The 17457-nt window shown below is 46.6% G+C and overlaps 8 protein-coding genes across 15 annotated transcripts; 5 read left to right on the top strand and 3 right to left on the bottom strand.

The window, feature by feature from the left end:
• Nucleotides 1-371: 371 nt before the first annotated feature.
• Ccm3 (Cerebral cavernous malformation 3) lies at nt 372-2652 on the bottom strand. The gene is made up of 5 exons (NM_142202.3): nt 2392-2652; nt 2037-2214; nt 1846-1978; nt 1596-1760; nt 372-1223 (listed from the first exon to the last, which is right to left on the bottom strand). Exons 1-5 carry the CDS (start codon nt 2455-2457, stop codon nt 1139-1141), a joined length of 627 nt encoding a protein of 208 aa, NP_650459.1. The 5' UTR covers nt 2458-2652; the 3' UTR covers nt 372-1138.
• On the top strand, nt 2397-4573 carry CG6136 (uncharacterized protein). 3 transcript variants are annotated; one of them, NM_001275671.1, is made up of 3 exons: nt 2397-3991; nt 4043-4290; nt 4346-4573. In NM_001275671.1, exon 1 carries the CDS (start codon nt 2796-2798, stop codon nt 3585-3587), a length of 792 nt encoding a protein of 263 aa, NP_001262600.1. In that variant the 5' UTR covers nt 2397-2795; the 3' UTR covers nt 3588-3991; nt 4043-4290; nt 4346-4573. The 3 variants fall into 3 exon arrangements, with proteins under 3 accessions (NP_001262600.1, NP_650460.1, NP_001189224.1); NM_142203.4 differs by having other exon boundaries at nt 2397-4573; NM_001202295.2 differs by lacking the exons at nt 4043-4290; nt 4346-4573 and having other exon boundaries at nt 2397-3794.
• A 90-nt stretch (nt 4574-4663) lies between these two features.
• Nucleotides 4664-6793, top strand: CG14868 (uncharacterized protein). The gene is made up of 6 exons (NM_142201.3): nt 4664-4896; nt 4959-5543; nt 5596-5703; nt 5762-5849; nt 5908-6046; nt 6103-6793. The coding sequence occupies exons 1-6, from the start codon at nt 4831-4833 to the stop codon at nt 6671-6673; spliced, it is 1557 nt and encodes a 518-aa protein (NP_650458.1). The 5' UTR covers nt 4664-4830; the 3' UTR covers nt 6674-6793.
• A 150-nt stretch (nt 6794-6943) lies between these two features.
• On the top strand, nt 6944-10823 carry CG34404 (uncharacterized protein). 3 transcript variants are annotated; one of them, NM_142200.4, is made up of 7 exons: nt 6944-7462; nt 8013-8262; nt 8320-8649; nt 8705-8838; nt 8901-9202; nt 9264-9974; nt 10033-10676. In NM_142200.4, exons 1-7 carry the CDS (start codon nt 7175-7177, stop codon nt 10163-10165), a joined length of 2148 nt encoding a protein of 715 aa, NP_650457.2. In that variant the 5' UTR covers nt 6944-7174; the 3' UTR covers nt 10166-10676. The 3 variants fall into 3 exon arrangements, with proteins under 3 accessions (NP_650457.2, NP_732023.2, NP_650456.2); NM_169651.4 differs by lacking the exon at nt 6944-7462 and adding an exon at nt 7787-7945 and having other exon boundaries at nt 10033-10823; NM_142199.4 differs by lacking the exon at nt 6944-7462 and having other exon boundaries at nt 7829-8262; nt 10033-10823.
• On the top strand, nt 10752-11813 carry CG6171 (uncharacterized protein). 2 transcript variants are annotated; one of them, NM_001104331.2, is made up of 3 exons: nt 10752-11232; nt 11294-11457; nt 11512-11813. In NM_001104331.2, exons 1-3 carry the CDS (start codon nt 10841-10843, stop codon nt 11721-11723), a joined length of 768 nt encoding a protein of 255 aa, NP_001097801.1. In that variant the 5' UTR covers nt 10752-10840; the 3' UTR covers nt 11724-11813. The 2 variants fall into 2 exon arrangements, with proteins under 2 accessions (NP_001097801.1, NP_650455.1); NM_142198.3 differs by having other exon boundaries at nt 11294-11813.
• Nucleotides 11759-12917, bottom strand: Trax (Translin associated factor X). 2 transcript variants are annotated; one of them, NM_142197.5, is made up of 2 exons: nt 12072-12917; nt 11759-12021 (listed from the first exon to the last, which is right to left on the bottom strand). In NM_142197.5, the coding sequence occupies exons 1-2, from the start codon at nt 12782-12784 to the stop codon at nt 11838-11840; spliced, it is 897 nt and encodes a 298-aa protein (NP_650454.2). In that variant the 5' UTR covers nt 12785-12917; the 3' UTR covers nt 11759-11837. The 2 variants fall into 2 exon arrangements, with proteins under 2 accessions (NP_650454.2, NP_732021.2); NM_169650.3 differs by having other exon boundaries at nt 11791-12021.
• A 34-nt stretch (nt 12918-12951) lies between these two features.
• Cog2 (Component of oligomeric golgi complex 2) lies at nt 12952-16128 on the top strand. Its single transcript, NM_079642.3, has 4 exons — nt 12952-13124; nt 13177-14247; nt 14302-14987; nt 15044-16128. Exons 1-4 carry the CDS (start codon nt 13032-13034, stop codon nt 15324-15326), a joined length of 2133 nt encoding a protein of 710 aa, NP_524366.1. The 5' UTR covers nt 12952-13031; the 3' UTR covers nt 15327-16128.
• Hibch (3-hydroxyisobutyryl-CoA hydrolase) lies at nt 15346-17380 on the bottom strand. 2 transcript variants are annotated; one of them, NM_169649.2, is made up of 3 exons: nt 17289-17380; nt 16335-17219; nt 15346-16070 (listed from the first exon to the last, which is right to left on the bottom strand). In NM_169649.2, exons 1-3 carry the CDS (start codon nt 17289-17291, stop codon nt 15798-15800), a joined length of 1161 nt encoding a protein of 386 aa, NP_732020.2. In that variant the 5' UTR covers nt 17292-17380; the 3' UTR covers nt 15346-15797. The 2 variants fall into 2 exon arrangements, with proteins under 2 accessions (NP_732020.2, NP_650453.3); NM_142196.3 differs by having other exon boundaries at nt 16335-17216.
• Between the last annotated feature and the right edge of the window lie 77 nt (nt 17381-17457).

Raw genomic sequence — 17457 nt, 5'->3', positions numbered from 1 at the left:
CAGTACCCAGTGCCCACTATTCAGTGTGCGGGGAATCGATTTTTCTGCCAAATGACACTGAAAAACGGGCAATTCTCTCCCGCTCTCAGAAGGACTCCTTTGGGGTTGCAACTGGGTAAATTTCTGCTCAGGGCCTGTTATTGGGGGTTTACTATTACTTTTGGCTGTTATCCGTTAACAGCGCTGTCCTCTGTTAACGACATGTGCGTGTAAATCTGAGATTTTGATTTCAGTTTACCAATCTCTGATTTTCGAAATCAATTCTCGGGTAATATAAAACAATTATTTCCACATCATACCACACCTAATACTATAAATTATAAAGTAATTTTACGTAAATTGGTTAAATATGAAACACTCTTTTCAATTTTGGAATATAAATACATTTATTTGTCGTTTTCTTTTCGCTATGTCTACATTATGAGTTTGTTGCCGTTCTTTTACTTTTGCTTAGTGTTCGATTTTCATATAACATTTTATTAATTAAAATAATTTTTTCTCCATCCTGTTGATAGTGCTGTCGGCCACTAATGTCTTTCGCTTTCGCAGTTTTCAAATAGAACATATCATTAAGTAAAAGATTATTATGTATAGTGTTTAAATTTCAAACTCTAACAATTAAAAACAGTTAAAAATTTAAGTGTTCCGTTAATGTTTTTGTTTGTCATCTCCCCGTAGTACATACATTTCCTGTTTCTCGTTTTTTTTCCACTAATTTTAAATTTATTCGTAGGCGCTTCTCCTAAACAAAAACAAACTAGCCGATGTTGTTTGTTAACAGAAAAAGAATGAATTATTTACAATAAATTGTAAACGAAAAATAAACTCTCGCACACATCGTCCGTCTCCATAAATAGTTGCTCACTAGTTAATTACAATGCTTAGGCTTCGCAAAATTTTGTGTCCGAGTATGTGTAATACATATGTATATACGATATAAATTAGGCCTATTTATTTAGTTACAACAGATTTTCATTTACGTTCAAACATTTAACTTGGACTGCGTCGGGCGATTTTGTATTTAAGTGTGTTGAGTTTATTTGATTTGTTTCGGTCTTGGTATGTTAAATGGTTATTTAAACATAAAATTAAAATGCCACTAATTAATTAATTTGCCATAATTAAAGGATTTAATTCTCTACTCGCATTTACTCTTAACTGTCAGCATTATTTGATTCGTTTGCCGTATTAGAAAAAGTGCACTTATGAATACTGCATTCGGTCTGAAAATAGATAAAATAAAAGAGAATCGGTTAGAAAATCCTTGCTGAAGCAATTTGAATTAGTAATGCAATTTGGCCCCAATTTCATGAAAAGGTCAGCGGTAATAGCCATTAGTACGTAATCGAAGCAATTTACAATTTAAAATGGGCGGGGGTCCGGCTTAATATCCGCCCCTCAGAATCTCCGGCGCAAAATGATAAACCAAACAATACCCGGAATGCCAATGGAATGACATCATCTCAACGGTTGGCCCGAAACGATAAGAAACCAGATATGAGCCGATTTAAAGAAACCGGCTGTCATGGCGTCGCAGCGTATCGTTTGATAACACATATAGTAAATAATCACTGCAGGTGATTCTTAATACTTACTGTCCTTCTTTGAAGTACTCCTTCAGCGTTGTGCTGAACTTCTTGGAATATTTGACGAACTCCTTCTTACGCTGCTCCACAGCCTGCTTGCCCGTTACGCCAGGTATAAACGAGCCGATCTCGTTGACCACATCGAGTAGTTTCTTTATGGCGCTGGCGATTTCCCTGTAAAACGCAGTAAAATTTCATTATTCATTAATCAGTTAAGCTTATGCAGTGAGTTTTAGCTTCATTTTGAGTTTTTACTTACTTGATGGTCTCCAGGAAGGTCTTCCTGTCGTTTATCTCATCGGGTATGCGGCTGAGGATCACCTTGAGAGCCACGGACTTACGATTGAGCTCCTGGAAGGGCTCCTCCGTGCGCGTCAAGCGGTATTCATTGACTGTGGAAGGGGGAAACTTCGTTAGCTACGAAACTCAGCTGCTGGCGTGGCTACTTACGGTCCGCTTCCGTAATTTTGCCCTGCAATCGGAGCACGGCCTCGTTTAGGTTAACATTCAGATCGGCCCGCCGCACAATTGTGGCTACGAGGTCATAGCAGAAGCCCGGATTGTTCTGCTCCGACTTGAGAATGGCGGAGCGCAGAGATTGGGCAGCGCCAACGTCGCGTCGCTCGAGCTGCAGGTAAACGTACACAAAGTTAAGCAATTACAAACCCAAGTACCCCATGTAAAGGTTTACGCAACAGGCCACGATCTGACGGGGCTGAAGGGTTCAGAGGTACGGTTTGGGGCTGACGGGTTCGGAGCAGAGCACAGCAGAGCGGAGCCGAGCACCTGGGATCGTTTCACCTACCTGGGAGAAAATGGGCCGCAGTATGACGGGCAGAACGAGAGACGACGTGGGCTCGCCCATTGTCATTGCTACTAGTGTGCTTGGTCTTCTCTACTGGTGCCTAGGTATCCTGGCGCATGCTGCAGGAACCCAGTTGCGATTCCCGTTCCGTGCGATGTCCGTCGCTTCGCTCGCACGACGCTCGCAAATCAAATTAAAAAATTAACAAAAATTGTTCACAACAGCACAGGCACAGTGTTGTTTTTCAATACTGGAAACTAACTGGTTTTTATCGATGAACGTGTCGTGCTTGGTTAGATATCGATTGCTTCTGTAGAAGCTGATGGTAGAATCAGCTGATTTACATAAACCTATCGGAACTCTGCAATAAATTGGTTTATTTTTGTTTACCTGTCCTTTTATCAATGATAAGAGAAATGTCCAACCACGATATCAAGCTGGAGGTCTGCGTGGACTCCATACGATCGGCTTTTGCCGCCGAGGAAGGCGGAGCTTCACGCATTGAACTGTGTTCGGCATTGGGCGAAGGTGGCTTGACACCCAGCATCGGTACCCTAAAAACTATTAAGGAAACGCTCACAATGCCCATTTACTGCATGCTGAGGCCACGGCGGGGCACCGACTTTGTCTACAGCGACGAGGAGATGTGCGCCCTGCTCACGGACATGGACTTGCTGCGGGAAAACGGTGCCGATGGCTTCGTTTTCGGATCCCTGAATCCGGATCGCAGCATCAACGTGGATCAGTGTCGGCACGTTTTGCTGGCGTCCGGTGGTCTGCCAGTGACCTTTCACCGCGCCTTCGACCTCACCGACCAGAAGTCCATGGACGAGAATGTCGACATGTTGCGGGAACTAGGTTTCCGACGTCTGCTGAGCAGCGGATTCCGACCCACGGCTGCCGATGGCGTAGATTGCCTGGCACAGCTGATAGCCAAACATCAAAGAGACTTTATAGTTATGCCCGGCGCCGGCATAAAGGTGTCCAACCTGGAGGAGATCCTCACGGTCAGTCGCTGCCTAGAGTTTCACGCTTCCGCCCTGGACACGGCTGGCGAGGACTACGTGGCGCCCACCACCACGCGAATGGAGTGTGACGTGACCATGGGCAAACAGGACGTGGACCCCTACTACGGAACCAACTCCATCGTGGTGCGAAAGATGGTTACCATTGCGAAAGCGATGAGCTCCCGCTGAAAATCATAGTACTTAACCTATCCCTAAGACTTAAATTATTCCTTAACTGTTTGTTTACATCATATATAACTAGTATATACCTTTTACTTAAGTAGTCTTATCCCTAAAATTCTAAATTCTAAAAAATAATCCAAATTTGATTTGATTTGATTGTGCTGAAACAACATGATTGTGGAGATAGTAGAGAATCCTGCTGCTCTAGAACATAATTCTTTTAATGATCACTTAAATAATGCAGAAAGGGTATTGCATAGAATAGAAGCATACAATGTAAAGCTAAATAATCATATGAGGAGATTGAAAGAACTGCTGGCCAACAATAGAAGATTGATTTCGGGGCTATCGTACAATGAGCACAGCATTAAATCTTTATTGGAAAACAAAGCTCAAGATAAACAAATAGAGTAAGCTAAAGAAGGAAATATGAACTCGGTTATAAACTAATATATTTTTAGGCGAAATTCAAGTAAAAGAAGGTGTCATCTTCGTAGGACTTGCAAGGCGACCAACATCAGAGAGGCATGTTGGACGCAATGCAAGTCTCACATGGAGCCTGAAGAGGAAGAGCAAACCCAAGACGTGGTGGAGATCCAAACGAAAACACAAACATCTAGAAGCCGTTCCGGAAAAGTATGTGAACGGCAGAAAGGTGGTAGGGAGCTGAGTTCATATTACGAGCTAAGTGAGGAGATTGGTTTCAAAGGTAGGTTTTTATCAATTTCTGAGATCTCTTTCTTGAAATCCAAGTATATCCCAAGTGAAATGCATGCTAAAGCTTGTCGAAAAGATGGATTTCAAAACGGCCACAATTGCCGAAGTGAAAACCATTCGCAGAAGGGTGTTAAGTGCAATATCAAGTCGCCAAAAAAACCTGCAGTGAGCCAGAAGGAGTTTGGTCGCATCTGATATGTATGTCGAAAAATCCGTATTCCTACAAATAGGCAAATTGAATGAAATAAATTGAAAACTCTTTTCAAAATAATGACATTAGCTGTTTAATGATATTTACATATGAGGACAAGAACATTAATTTCAAATTAGGCTTATCGATATGAATCGAATTTCATGCGCAGGCGCATCTAAAATTGATTCACTCTAGCTGTGTGTTTTGGAACAGAATGGGGTCCTTGGAGCCCGAGAAAGTGTGATACAGCTGGCTCCTCCGGACAGCCCTCAGTTTACAATCACTGTCAATGTCAACATCTCGAGCTCGGCAAACGGAAAACCCACTCAAGCATTCGGCATGGACTTGGACGATGTGGCTAGTCATCACGGATTCGGTCAACATATGGCCACGTACAATGTAGAGGTGAGTCCGCCCCCACCCTTCGAGCGAACCAAGTGCGTTGTATGACCGACCCACCCTTACAGACCTCGGCGGTGCACAGGAAACTTCAAAGCAAGGTGGAGGCACTTCGAATCCTGCGCCAGGAGCTGGAACAGTTTCGCGTGGAGCGAGACCAGTACAAGCTGGTGGCGGAGACCCTGCAGCTGCGCTACTCCGCGCTGAAGAGTAATAGCGAACTTCTGGCTGTCGGTGGATGTGGAGCCCTCAGCGAGAACTCCAGCCTGGCAGCCCTGCTCCACGAGACGCGCGAGCAGAACCTAAAGCTCAGCACCGAAGTGGAAGCCCTGAGGCAGCGGCTCAACGAGCTGCATGGCGACATGGAACTACTCCGGGAGACGGAGGCCAGCAACAAGTCGCGGGTACAGGCAATGGCCAGCGAGAATGCCGCTCGCAACAAGGAGGAGCTGCAGTGGCGTCGTGAGCGGGCAAACTTTATCTGCCACCTGGAGGGCCTCAAAAAAAGGAATGCCCAGCTGGCCTTCGACCTGAAGGCGGTGATCGATGAGAAGGAGGAGCTGATAACCGAGCGGGATGCCTACAAGTGCAAGGCACACCGCCTAAATCATGAACTCTTTGTGGCCCTCAGGGCGAAGAAAACGCATCCAAGGGTGAGTTAACTGATGCTATATAGTACTTACTTGATAGTTATTGATTTTCCAGCTCCTGGACATCGATGGTGTTTTGCTGGAGAACAAGTACCTGCATGAACGTGTGAAGATCCAAGACAGCGAACTGGAGCTCACCAAACAGAGCATCAATAAGTACAAGGTACTGGTATTAGTTAAGACTTATTACCATTTTATTTATTTATATTTAAATCATTCAGACAATGTTGGATGCAAAACGAAAGAAGGGAATTGTAAAACTTGGCGGTGGGAGCACAAATGAGGACACCATTCTAAGCCCCCGGCAAGGTGAGTAATTATATGGTGGCCACCTCTTTCATGCCTTTCTAATTTGTTTGTACCCTAGTGAAAACAATCCTCGAGAGTGGCATTGAGCTGCCTCAGAAAACCGAGAGCTTAAGCGATCTAAAATCCTTGTGTCTGGCCCTGCTGGACAATCTCAACGACAAGAACTTGGCCCTGACGCACCAAAAGAAGACCAACAAGTAGGAAAATCCAGCTGAAAGTTGATATATATTTCATAAACCCATATTTCCTGCAGAATACTGGCTGGCAAAATGACGGAGCTGGAGCAGCGGTGGCAACAACTCCTCTCCGGAAACGATGACAACGCAGAGGAGCAGGAGGAGGACGTGGAATATGGTTATGCGCCTTCGCAGCTGCTCCTCAATGGCTATTGTGCCGCCATGGTAGATGACGCCGACATCAGCAGCACTCCGTCCATTGAGCCAGATAACGAAGGCGTCGCCATTACAGCGGATCATGAAGATTCAAAGAAGCACAAGTCCGTTGAGGCTCTGCATTCCGACGATGGAATGTCCTCGCTTTCAACGGAGTCCGTGGATTCGTCTGTGTACGGTGCAGATGTGCAGCCCGATGACTTCCAAAAGTCTTCATCCGCCACAACAGATTCGGGCAACTGTGGATTGAGCAGCCGCTGCAACGGCACGCCACGAATATCCAGTGCAGTGGCACGGGAACGTATGGAGGATCTGAAGGACCTGCCGCCTCACCTGGCCACTCTGGTCCAGAAAGCACTTCACGATCTGGACATGCGGGACTACGAGGCTATGGTGACGATACGAGCAGAGAATCTGGCGGCTATTCCTTAGAGAAAAACTAGTTCAATTGAGGACTCCCAAAGAAATGGATGAAACCATATCTCAGTGTTGACAAAAGATATAATACATATATATATTACCGCAACAGCGTACAATAAAACCAGATTATATAAAATAAATCACTTTATTCAATCGATATTGCGTTGAAACTGGATATGTACAATAACTATAGCATACAGTTTTAAAAGACGCGCCCAAGTTATCGATAAATAATATGCGGAGTGTTGCATACCGTTAGCATAAACACACTCTCACACACTCTTATTTCTGGGTATACATTTTCTGATAAGAATGCAATAAATATCCCGACTGGTTGGAGTAATTTCGAGTTTTTGAATTAAAAATGCCTTAAGAAAAGTTTTTAATGAGCCATGTAGAGTTAACACCAGTGCCACATATCCTGGGAATGGAGCACCAATCAAAAGTCATCATCAAGCGGCCCAAATCAGGCCAATTCTAGTCGGAAAGTCGTTGCAGCCGCCCATTGCCACCATGTCGAATGATGTGCAGGTCGCCCGGGTGGCCAAGATAGCTACCGATGTGCCGCGTCGCAGTGGCAAGCAGCGTGACTCCAGCGGATTCCAGGGCAAGCACTCCGGCAGCGCGGCTGGCGAGGATTTCGAGTACGTCTTCGGTAGCATTTCGCCGCGCGGTGGAGGACCCGGTGGCAGGCACTTGGTGGGATCCTCCGACCTGGACTCTCCGGAGCACACGCAGCGGGACACCACCGAGAGTGACAACAACATATCCAGCTGCTCCACGCTAGACATTGTCAACAAAGTGAGTAATGATGCCCGCACTGAGAGAAATAACTAGATCTTAAATCAAAAAAATCAATATATTAATTTGCAATGATACATTGGTACTAAACATGATCAAGTTCATTTTAAATTAATTTTTAAAATGATCACAAAATATTTAAAAATACCTCATTATTGTGTAGTTTAAAATAAGAAACGCAGAATTTTCAATCATTGGTTTTCAAAGTGTTTCGGGCTTTAAATTCGGTTGGCGTCCAGTGCGCAGATGCGTGTGGAAGGCTGAGGGTCAAGTTGCAGCGGCGGAGAGCGCGGATGCATCCGCGGTCGGATGACGACGTAATCGCCAGTCAAAATTTTCCACTGGACCATGATTTCGGAGCAACTGCTTCCGCGCAGCTTGAGCTGCCTGTGCTGCAGCGATACGCCATCGGTGCCCAACGACAAGAGACGCAGTTGGGAGTATACGCTGATGGCTCATCCTCTGGCCAGACGGCCCATAAACGTGATGACCCCAAGAATAACCACTTAGAAAGCTCTAATCCGCCTCTTTTCTTTTGATTCACCTCCAGGTTGAGCAACTGTCGGTACAACAGCTAGAAAACCGGGTGCGGGATCTAACGCAGCGTCTGCAGCAGGCGGAAAGACAGCTCACTGAGAGCAACACAGAGCGGGAAATATGCCACAAGCGCTTGGAGGTTGTCAGCCAGGCCCACGAGTGTCGCATCACAGAGATGCACTGTGTCATCGCCGAGTTAAGCAAGAAATTGCGCAGTAAGCAGGACCACGTTATCATGGAGGAGCAGGAGCCCGACGGCAGCGGTGCGTAGCAGTTTCAAATGAGGGAAACAAACCCCTAACCGACAGTCTTGTTTTCAGAACTCAGCTTTCAGGAGGGTTCAGTGTACAATTCCGAGCTTAACCTCACCAATCCTGATGCCGAATGTCAAACAGAACCACTGGAAGACTTCGAGGGCGCCTGCAGTACCACCAGCGTGGGTAACGTTGCCCACAAACCGCCGGAACTGAGCCATAAGGGACAAGTGGAGGCACTGCAGGAGGAAGTTCTGCACTTGAGAGCTCGAATCGCCCTCCTCCAGTCCGAGATTTCCACCAAGGATGCTGCTGTGGTCGAGGAACAGACCAAAGTCGCCTTCGACTGCGAATCGGAAGTCAACGAGTGCGGACAGCGACTGAATGATTTGAATGGTAATATAAATAATCCTGATGATAAAAGAATGGTTACACATTTAGATGCTTTCAGTTTGCACTTCCTTGACAAGTCCGCAAAAACGCATTCCAGCGGTACCGAAAATGGCTGAACGGGTTAAGTTGCGGTGCGCCAGCAAACATGAATCCGGAGAAGATCCATCCCAAGATACTTCATTGAGCAACGAGGTGTGTTGACCAAAACTTTATTCAGAGAATACATTTCAACCCATACAACCCATAATTTTAAGCAAATTAATCTGGTCGAACATTTGGTGTCGGAGCTAAAGGAGCAAAATCTATATATGGAGAACTTTATGGAGCCCCTACATTTGAGCAAAGACTTGGAGCGACTGCAACGACGTGTTGAACAATTGGAGATGCGAAACACCATGCTGGCACTGACGCTAGACGAATGCAAGGAGCACACTGAGCATCTGTATCTGCTATGCGGAAAGTACGAGTCCAATGCGGTTGCTCTTCAGTTGGCGCTTAATTGCAGTGATCGCGCCATCGAGGCCTACGACGTAATGTTGGCTCTGCTCGAAAGCAAGTAAGTACAATCACCATAAGACGCGGGTTGTTGTCCCTATTTCACAATTCATCACTTCCAGGTTGGCACTGCTGGGGGAGAAATCAGTGGCAGCGGAAGAGAGTCGACGATCGGTGGAGGCGGTGGCCAGGCACCTGCTAGCCCGTTTGGATAGCGAGAAAAACGTTTGTGAGAACAGCCTGGGACCGTGGCAACACAACATCAACCTGGGCCCAGAGGATGCCCCAAAAACTGGCCGCCCGTGGTGTGCCGACGACGACAACCGCCTGCGTTACCACGTCTCCAAGCTGAAGGGACGTCGTTCCAATGTCCAGCATACCATTGTCAGTTTGGAATCACCCTTCAGCGACATATACGAAAGAAAGCGCCTGGCTTTGGAAAAGGAGCACGAACTTCGGAGCGCGGACAAGAAGTCACCCATTGACTTGGAGACAGCAGTGATTATGCAAGAAATACTCGAGCTGCGGGATTCGAATTTGCAGCTGAAGACAAAAATGGAAGAGGCCGAGCAGGAACGGCAGAACGCCAACGAACGAGTGGGCATACTCCACGAAGCCCTAAAGCAGCTACAGGCAAACAACCGGGTCTCGTATTCGGAGGCGGAGCATGCGGCTCTCACAGAGCAGCAGTTGGTGGAGGCCTTAACTCGAGAAACGGAGCTCAAGGGTCGCATACAGACGCTATTGGCAAATGTAACAGCTTCGCAGAAGGCCTTCGACGAAAAATACGAGCAACTGCATCAGAACGTGCGTGAACTGCAGAAATCCAACCAGTAAGATTCGTTTTATTTTGACTGTTTCATACATAATTTCTTCATATTTCCCTTTTAGCAATCTGGGCCAAATGTTAGATCACACCAAGCGCAAGTACCAGCTGCGGGTGAGGAAGCTAGAGCAGAAGATTGTTGACCTGCGGCTGGACTACGAGCAAGGCCATAACCATGTTCCTGAGACTACTCTGTAGGAAACGCATGACGACCTTCCAGGAGGACTGAGCAACTGGGCGTGGAGCGGGCGCGCTTGTCACATATCCCGCAAAAGATCTTTCCCTCTCGATCATATCGCTTATTTTACCTTTAATGCAATGACCACCCGCCCAGCAGTCGCCGTGGATCCGCCATGACCAAGACAGTATCACGAATGTGCCATGCGACTTAATTGCAGTCGGCTGGGGCTTGGGCGGTGTCCCTGCCTCGCAGATAAGGCTGCAGTAACTACATACTCAAATACATACATATTCAGAGGTGCCATGAGCAAGGCTCCACCAACCTATCCATAGATCCGTGGGATTGGAGCATCCGTCTATGGGCCACAAGCAATTACATATACACACATACGAATAGACAAACTAAGGAGTTATTCAAGACGCATACACGGGATCCTATATTTATACAATGTATTCGCATTTTGCTTGTTATATGATTCAATATGTATTTAAAACTGTACAAAATATAAAACGTCTACTAAAACTCGATAAAATTCACGAATTTGAAATTGGCTCCAATAATTAATCGATAAGCTAATGAAACTAACTTAAGCATCCATCACCATTTCGTGTAGTGTTGCAAATCACCAGAATCAAGTATATGAGTACTTGTGAAATAAAAATGTTTTGAAAATTTAACTTAATTTACTTAAAATGAGTGCCACAGATGCATCTACAGCCGATAGTGGCGCTAAACGAAAATCTTCTGAAGATATCACACACAATTGCAACGCAAATTTTGGCGCAGAAAACGGCCTAAGAAAGCGCGTAAAATCGGAGGAGCCTGTGGCGTCCATTAAAGATGAAACAAATCCTGAAGTTCCTATGAAAATAAAAGCTGAGCCAGTGGAGAATGCAGATGAGCCCACAAGCACTACTCCTGCGATCAAGATTAAAGCCGAACCAGCGGACAATGGAAACTCACCTGCAGCTGCGATGGTAAAAACCGAGCCCACTAATAGCAATGCACAGGACGCCGCCGACGAGTCTACCGTATCTTCAAGCAGTATTAGGACTTCTTGTCGCTTCGGCATACGATGCTACAGGTGATTCACACTAACCAACTCCCATATTACCAACTAAAAATATACCTTTTTCCAATGACAGGCGAAATCCAGCTCATCGTAGTGCAGAAGCTCATCCGGGGGATCAGGATTACCGGCGACCAAACTTTCCAGCGCCACCCCTCGGAACTCCAGCTTGTCCTTTCGGTAACGCATGCTATCGCCGTAACCCAGTTCACTTCCAGGATTACTCCCATCCTGCGGATTGTAAGTAGAAGGCTTGGCATACTTCGGCTTCAAATTGGCTAAAGCCCATTGTAGTCAATTCCGCGCAGAACATTCGAAATCGTCTGCGTCAACGGCGAGCCCAACGGCAGAACGACGATGACTCGGGGACGGATGAGGAGGATGAACCCTTTGGTGGCGACAATGACAGGGATGCGGACTACCGTCCAGGCGCAGACATAAACGAAGATGAGGATGATGAGCTGGAGTTTGATAGCCAACCAATAAGTGGGGATGACTATGATTAGACTATAAATTCAAATTCGCTGTTAACTTAGATGATACGTTCCATTTGCCGAATAATAGGCTTTATATATATATATTATATTCTGTTGATGAAAACTTATGTCTATGGAGTTCCATTAGTAGAAGCCCTCGTCAACTTCATCGGCTGGCTTTTGATCAAAAGTGGCGCCCCATTTTGCAGCCTCTCCGCCGCGAACTTTTACATTGTAGCAAACATTCTCGGCCTTAAGAACGCTCTGCTTCATGGTAGTGATCTTACGCCATAGTTCACGGGCTCTCTGACAGTTTAGACTGATGTAACTGAAAACAATAGGAAGTTAATTGAGTTTCTTAAGGGAGAACTAACCAACCCGCTGTAGAAATGCTGCAGGGCCTTGCAGGTGTCCAAACAGGTGTCTGTATCTCCACTGCCTAGCGAATTTATGCAGCGGCGCATCAGTTCACCAGTAAGATCCGAAAGTCCAAGTATATATTCCGTGGGGTCTACGAAAAACTGGAACTTCTTTGGGCTCTCAACCTGAGCTATAGCCTGAACATCTTCGCCTTCAGTTGGTTCTTCCTTTGGCTGGCTGCTCTCCTCGACGTACTGCATCACCGCCTGAATGGCCTGCCAATCTGAAACGCTCTTGGTTTCGTTCTCGCCCTCAGCATCCTCGTGGCACAGGTACTCCATGTAGGTGTAGGCCTCGATAAACTCCTGCAATCCTGGAGAGTAGGAGCTGCGGAACTGGTAGACATCCTGGTCGCGCAGTTCCAGGGCCACAGCCCTAAAGTTAACCGCGATCAGCTTGTTCAGTCGCTGACGTGCCTCCTCCAGGACCTTCTCCTTATTCTGCTTACGCGAGTCAATGGAGTGCAGCAGGAAGATGATACGCTTGGACTCGATGGTAATGTCACGGCTCAGCTTGACAATTCGCTCGTGGCGATCGTGTTTCATGATCAATTCATTAGAATAAATTCGAAATTGTTGGACAATGGGACTGTCTTCATCCAGCTGGGCAGCCGGTATTTGGCGCTTCCTGGGAGCAGTGTTCCTGTGACCAGCACCTCCGTTTTTCGGCATTATTGATATCTTACGCGATTCTATTTGAACGGCTTAAATATGTTTTTTTTTTTGTTTTTATTTTTTTAGATTTTCAATCGCGTCGGCAAAAAATTTATTGTAAACAAATGTCCGATAATTGAGGTATTAACCATATCGATAGTTGCCGACAAATATCGCCACCTGATATCGGTGCTAAGACCCGAGAAACTTTCGTGGCAAGAATTTGTTAAAAATATACAAATAATTAAATTCCAGCCCTAAGGCAATGCATGATCCGGTCAAAAAGTCGGCTCACTTGACCGCTGGCTCCACCAGCACAGCGGAGAAGCTGTGCTTCGACAAGAATGAGTTTATGAAGGTCAGTAATCCATGTCAGATATGTGTTCCCTTGCTAAAATTACTTCGAACAGGCAAACTTCTCGGTGGATGAGTTTCTGCACAAGAACCGCAATGCGCCCAGTCTGGAGCAGCTACGCGACAACCTGGGCCTTTACCTCAAAGGTCTGCGGGCGGCCATGATAGATTTGATCAACGAGGATTACGCAGACTTCGTAAACTTGAGCGCAAACCTGGTGGGACTGGACCAGAATATAAAGACCATTCAACAGCCATTGGAGCAATTCCGCAGCGACATCGAGAGCATTCACGGCTTGATAGATGAGAACGTGACCGAGCTGCGGGCCCAGTTGGAGGAAAAGCGTCAGCTTCGCGAGTTCAAACGCGGTCTGCAGAGCCTCAAGAAAGTGTATGAGACCATTAACAAGCTTCAGGATCTAATCGACCGAAAGCTCAGCGGGGAACAACCAATTAAGGCCGTTGACCTGGAGCGCGCTGCTCTGGACCTGATTCAATTGAAGTTCCATGAGAAACACTGTTTCAAGCACTTAAGTCCCGACCATCAAGGGAAGATCCAACAGCTAGAAGAGCAATTGCATCAGCATCTGCGACGCTTCTTCAATGACGCCCTTAGCCAGGCACGCAACTCGGCACCGGAATCCTTAGAGCGCTGCTTGCGGATCTACATAACTCTAAATGCCTGTGATCAGGCAGAGTGCGCCTTCCGCGAGGATGTGGTGGCACCGTATATGACGGGCGTCATTGGCGAACAACAGTTGCAAAACTCGCCGCAGGGATTAGCTGGCATCTACAGCAAGATCCTCAACTTTATATCGCTGCATATGACCGATTTGCTGCGCCTTACGCTTTACTCTGATAAGTTTCCGGGCTTTAACTTCGTGGTTAATAGTTACTGGTCTGATGTGGAGACGCGTCTCGAACTGCACATGAATTCCATATTTGCGCCTGGCAATTCGGAGGTGTTCTATGTAAAATACAAGTGCACTCGCGATTTCCTGGGCAAAATAGAGGAGCTATTGACCTGCTCCGGAGAGCAGGCCGTAACGTTCTATCGCCAGCACAAGCAAACAAAAAGTTTTGAGGCTCGCTGGAATCTTCCGGTTTACTTCCAAATATGCTTTCAAGTATGTAAATAAGTTTATATAGTAGAATTTTCGATTAATGTGAAATGCTTCTAGGAAATTGCTGGTAAATTTGAAGCCCAGTTGGAGCCGGTGCTCCAGGAGGATAGTTTAAAAGATAATCTCACCGATAGTGACTACAAAATATCCGCATTTAATGCCGCGAAGGAGGCTATGACACGGTGCTGGGCCGAGGGAGTTTACCTACCCGAAGTATTTCCGAAATTTTACAAACTTAATGTGCAGGTGGTACTGCGTCTTTCGCGCTGGATCACGGATGCAATTACTCAATCGAAAGGCAGCAACTTTTCTAAGCCCTACACTCGAAACCAGTTGCTTATTGCCCTCCATGCTGACATTCGCAAACTTGACGCGCATCTGCCAGAGCTTCAGCAATTGATTATTAAATCAGTGCCCGTTGAACAGTGTACGAAGATCTTTAGCGACGTTTTGGCCAAATCGATGTCCTGCCTAGCCGACACGCTAGGTGCGCATTTGACCAACATACAAAAGACCTTAGTGGAGTTGCTGATCGGAGAATGCGAGACGGAAAATGTGCGACAGGTAAACGACTTGCCGCGGCTGTATCGCAAGACGAATCGAGAGGTTCCCACACGATGTTCGAGCTATGTGGAGCAAATGCTGCGACCGCTGAAGGCATTTGCCCAGCAGAACGAGTCCCAGCTTGGCACCCTGGTGGTGGAACAAATCTTGGCGGAAGTTGCTAGTCACATAACCAAGGCGTGAGTATAATTTTACGATGGGTTCGAATTTCTCTGAACTTTTATTCGCACTATAGGTACTTCAATGTGGTGAGCGATGTGCTCACATCCGTACAGAAAACCGAGGAGTCATTGCGACGCTTGCGAAATGTAAAAAGTGGCGGAGCCGCGACTGTTTCGACTGGAAGCTCGGCTGTAATGTCTGACGATGATAAGATTCGCGTCCAACTGCGAGTGGATGTCACATCCTGGAGGCAGGAGCTGTGCAAACTAAACTTTCAGGCCACCCAGATCGATAAGCTAGTCGAGCTGACAAACATGGTGGAGGACAGTATCAAGCTAAAGGATAACAGCGCTTAGTCACCAACAACGATCAGTTATTAAACGTATACACTTCTTTTTATTCTTGGTAAACGAATTCTAACGATTCTTTAGGCACAATTATTGATTGTATTAGGACTACGAATTGTACATAATATATATAGGCATATATGTATATCATATATTTAAATGCATTGAATTTCACAATCGTTATTGGTAAATACCGGCGAATAGGATTCTTCCTCGAAGTTATTCGCTGTTGGAATGAAACAGAGAAGAGATTGCGGAAAATTAGCCGACAGAACTCATCAAACTGTGGCCACAGAACGCTAAAGATATATAAAGAATATTGCAAAACGGCAGGCAAGGAACCATGCATAACATAACTCAAGCTTGCAATGATATATACAAAGATATTAAGTTGTGTGCATATAAGAATGAGCGGCTCAACGGAAGACAAACAGGATTGGATGCCAAGGCTCAAACAAAAACAAAACTAAGCTTGCTACATTACAGCTTGAGTTCCTCGGTGTCCGGTAGCTTGCGGAAAAACCACTGCACATGTTCCTCAGTGACATCGGCCAGCTTGGTTGGCTGCCACTGGGGCTTCTGATCCTTGTCGATGAGTAGGGCGCGCACTCCCTCCTTGAAATCACTTCGCTCCAGATGACGCACGGCCAGACGATATTCCATAATAAGACACTGAGCCAGCGACAGCTGTGATCCGAGCTCCAACTGACGGAACGTAACCTTCATCGAGGTGGGAGACATCTTCGAGAGCGTCTAAAACAAAGAAAAAAGCAATGTGTCTGATTTCAATAATAAAATTCAACTCTAATAGAAAAATGCAACAAGGTGTGGGGTGTGAGTTTGTGAGCTAGTGTAACTTATTCAGTTAAGAAAAGTCGTGCAGCAACTAAAGCGTTGCTAATTGGCTGGAAACGGATCAAATATTTAGGCGCTAAAAGCGCGCGTCAAGCGATGATTGGCCCAGCCAATTAACATCCGATTGTGTTCTTATCACTTAGTAAACTGTGCCCCACTCACCTCAAGCGTCTTCTTGGCCCATTCACTGCCATCGTTCTGCAGATTCTCTAGAATCCCCTCCACCGAGTCCGCTGAAAAGTTCTTGTTGATCTGCTCCAGGACAGGCTGCAGCGAGAAGGGCTTTTCTGGCGGGGAATGGTACTTCTGCAGCAGCTCAGGCACATCATCCGCATCCGGGCAGTTAAGGAGAGCCGTCTCCAGATCAGGGATCTTGCTGCTCTCGCAGTAGTGCGTAGCAATGCCTGAGTAATAGACATCGGCTCCGCGCAGTCGATATCCTGTGAGACCCAGATAGAGGCCCAGCTTTCCCTGCAGTCGAGGCAGGAAGTATGATCCACCCACATCCGGGAAGAGGCCAATCGCCGTCTCGGGCATGGCGAACAGTGTCCGATCGCTGGCCACCCGGTACTTGCCATGCACACTCAGACCCACGCCACCGCCCATGGTAATACCGTCAATGATGGCGATGTAGGGAATCTTATAGTTTCCGATCAGGGCATTCGTGCTGTACTCCTCCCGGAAGAAGCTCTTCGACTCATCCGTAGGGCCAGCCTCGACCAGAGCGCGCACATCTCCACCGGCGCAGAAGGCCTTGTCACCTGTGCCCTTGATGATCACCAGCGACTTGGACTTCTCGCACTTCTTCAGGTGCTTGTAGATCTTGCGTACCATCTCCAAGTTGATGGCGTTAAGCGCCTTGGGCCGGTTCAGAATAATCATTCCCTTGTTAGAGGACTCCGTGGCCAGCACGGAGGAGGAGGATTGGCGAACGGAGAGAGCCATTGTTGTTGGTTTTGTTTGGGATATCGTTGCTCCGCCGATCATCGGCAATTGGCTACAGGTGCGATGACCAAATGTGTACACCAACCTTTGAATTGGGCCCTGCTGGACGGCGACATCGAATTGTTTTCGATTAGCTAAGCGCTTCTATTTGCAGGAATTTGCATTACTTACCATTTTGAGCGGCTGTCGTCAGTAATGTTGTGTGTGGGGCGAAGCGAGTGTTTAGAAATTCAGCGTTGCGCAATAGAATTTTAGCACCCGCACAGCTGGTCATTCTTGTCGCGGAGCTGCCAGACCGCACACATGCCGGAAGTAAATAAGGGTGTTCCAGAAATCGTTT

This window comes from Drosophila melanogaster, chromosome 3R, assembly GCF_000001215.4.
Source record: "Drosophila melanogaster chromosome 3R".
In the NCBI taxonomy this organism is placed as follows: Eukaryota; Metazoa; Arthropoda; class Insecta; order Diptera; family Drosophilidae; genus Drosophila; species Drosophila melanogaster.
The sequence above is the reverse complement of the archived record's forward strand: the minus strand, read 5'-3'. Positions and strand labels throughout refer to the sequence as shown.

Bases quoted from the DNA above. Each gene is read 5' to 3' on its own strand.
- CG6171 (NM_001104331.2), top strand. From the start codon at position 10,841: ATGAGTGCCACAGATGCATCTACAGCCGATAGTGGCGCTAAACGAAAA. The intron at 11,233-11,293 runs GTGATTCACACT...TTCCAATGACAG, and splicing joins TTCGGCATACGATGCTACAG to GCGAAATCCAGCTCATCGTA. The intron at 11,458-11,511 runs GTAAGTAGAAGG...AGCCCATTGTAG, and splicing joins TTACTCCCATCCTGCGGATT to TCAATTCCGCGCAGAACATT.
- Ccm3 (NM_142202.3), bottom strand. From the start codon at position 2,457: ATGACAATGGGCGAGCCCACGTCGTCTCTCGTTCTGCCCGTCATACTG. The intron at 1,761-1,845 runs GTAAGTAAAAAC...TGCGTTTTACAG, and splicing joins ACCTTCCTGGAGACCATCAA to GGAAATCGCCAGCGCCATAA. The intron at 1,224-1,595 runs GTAAGTATTAAG...ATCTATTTTCAG, and splicing joins GAGTACTTCAAAGAAGGACA to ACCGAATGCAGTATTCATAA.
- CG14868 (NM_142201.3), top strand. From the start codon at position 4,831: ATGGACTTGGACGATGTGGCTAGTCATCACGGATTCGGTCAACATATG. The intron at 5,544-5,595 runs GTGAGTTAACTG...TTGATTTTCCAG, and splicing joins CGAAGAAAACGCATCCAAGG to CTCCTGGACATCGATGGTGT. The intron at 6,047-6,102 runs GTAGGAAAATCC...TATTTCCTGCAG, and splicing joins CACCAAAAGAAGACCAACAA to AATACTGGCTGGCAAAATGA.
- CG34404 (NM_142200.4), top strand. From the start codon at position 7,175: ATGTCGAATGATGTGCAGGTCGCCCGGGTGGCCAAGATAGCTACCGAT. The intron at 8,263-8,319 runs GTGCGTAGCAGT...TCTTGTTTTCAG, and splicing joins GCAGGAGCCCGACGGCAGCG to AACTCAGCTTTCAGGAGGGT. The intron at 9,203-9,263 runs GTAAGTACAATC...CATCACTTCCAG, and splicing joins TTGGCTCTGCTCGAAAGCAA to GTTGGCACTGCTGGGGGAGA.
- CG6136 (NM_001275671.1), top strand. From the start codon at position 2,796: ATGATAAGAGAAATGTCCAACCACGATATCAAGCTGGAGGTCTGCGTG.
- Hibch (NM_169649.2), bottom strand. The intron at 16,071-16,334 runs GTGAGTGGGGCA...TCTTTGTTTTAG, and splicing joins GGGCCAAGAAGACGCTTGAG to ACGCTCTCGAAGATGTCTCC.
- Trax (NM_142197.5), bottom strand. From the start codon at position 12,784: ATGCCGAAAAACGGAGGTGCTGGTCACAGGAACACTGCTCCCAGGAAG. The intron at 12,022-12,071 runs GTTGGTTAGTTC...TATTGTTTTCAG, and splicing joins CTGCAGCATTTCTACAGCGG to TTACATCAGTCTAAACTGTC.
- Cog2 (NM_079642.3), top strand. From the start codon at position 13,032: ATGCATGATCCGGTCAAAAAGTCGGCTCACTTGACCGCTGGCTCCACC. The intron at 13,125-13,176 runs GTCAGTAATCCA...TACTTCGAACAG, and splicing joins ACAAGAATGAGTTTATGAAG to GCAAACTTCTCGGTGGATGA. The intron at 14,988-15,043 runs GTGAGTATAATT...TTCGCACTATAG, and splicing joins GCTAGTCACATAACCAAGGC to GTACTTCAATGTGGTGAGCG.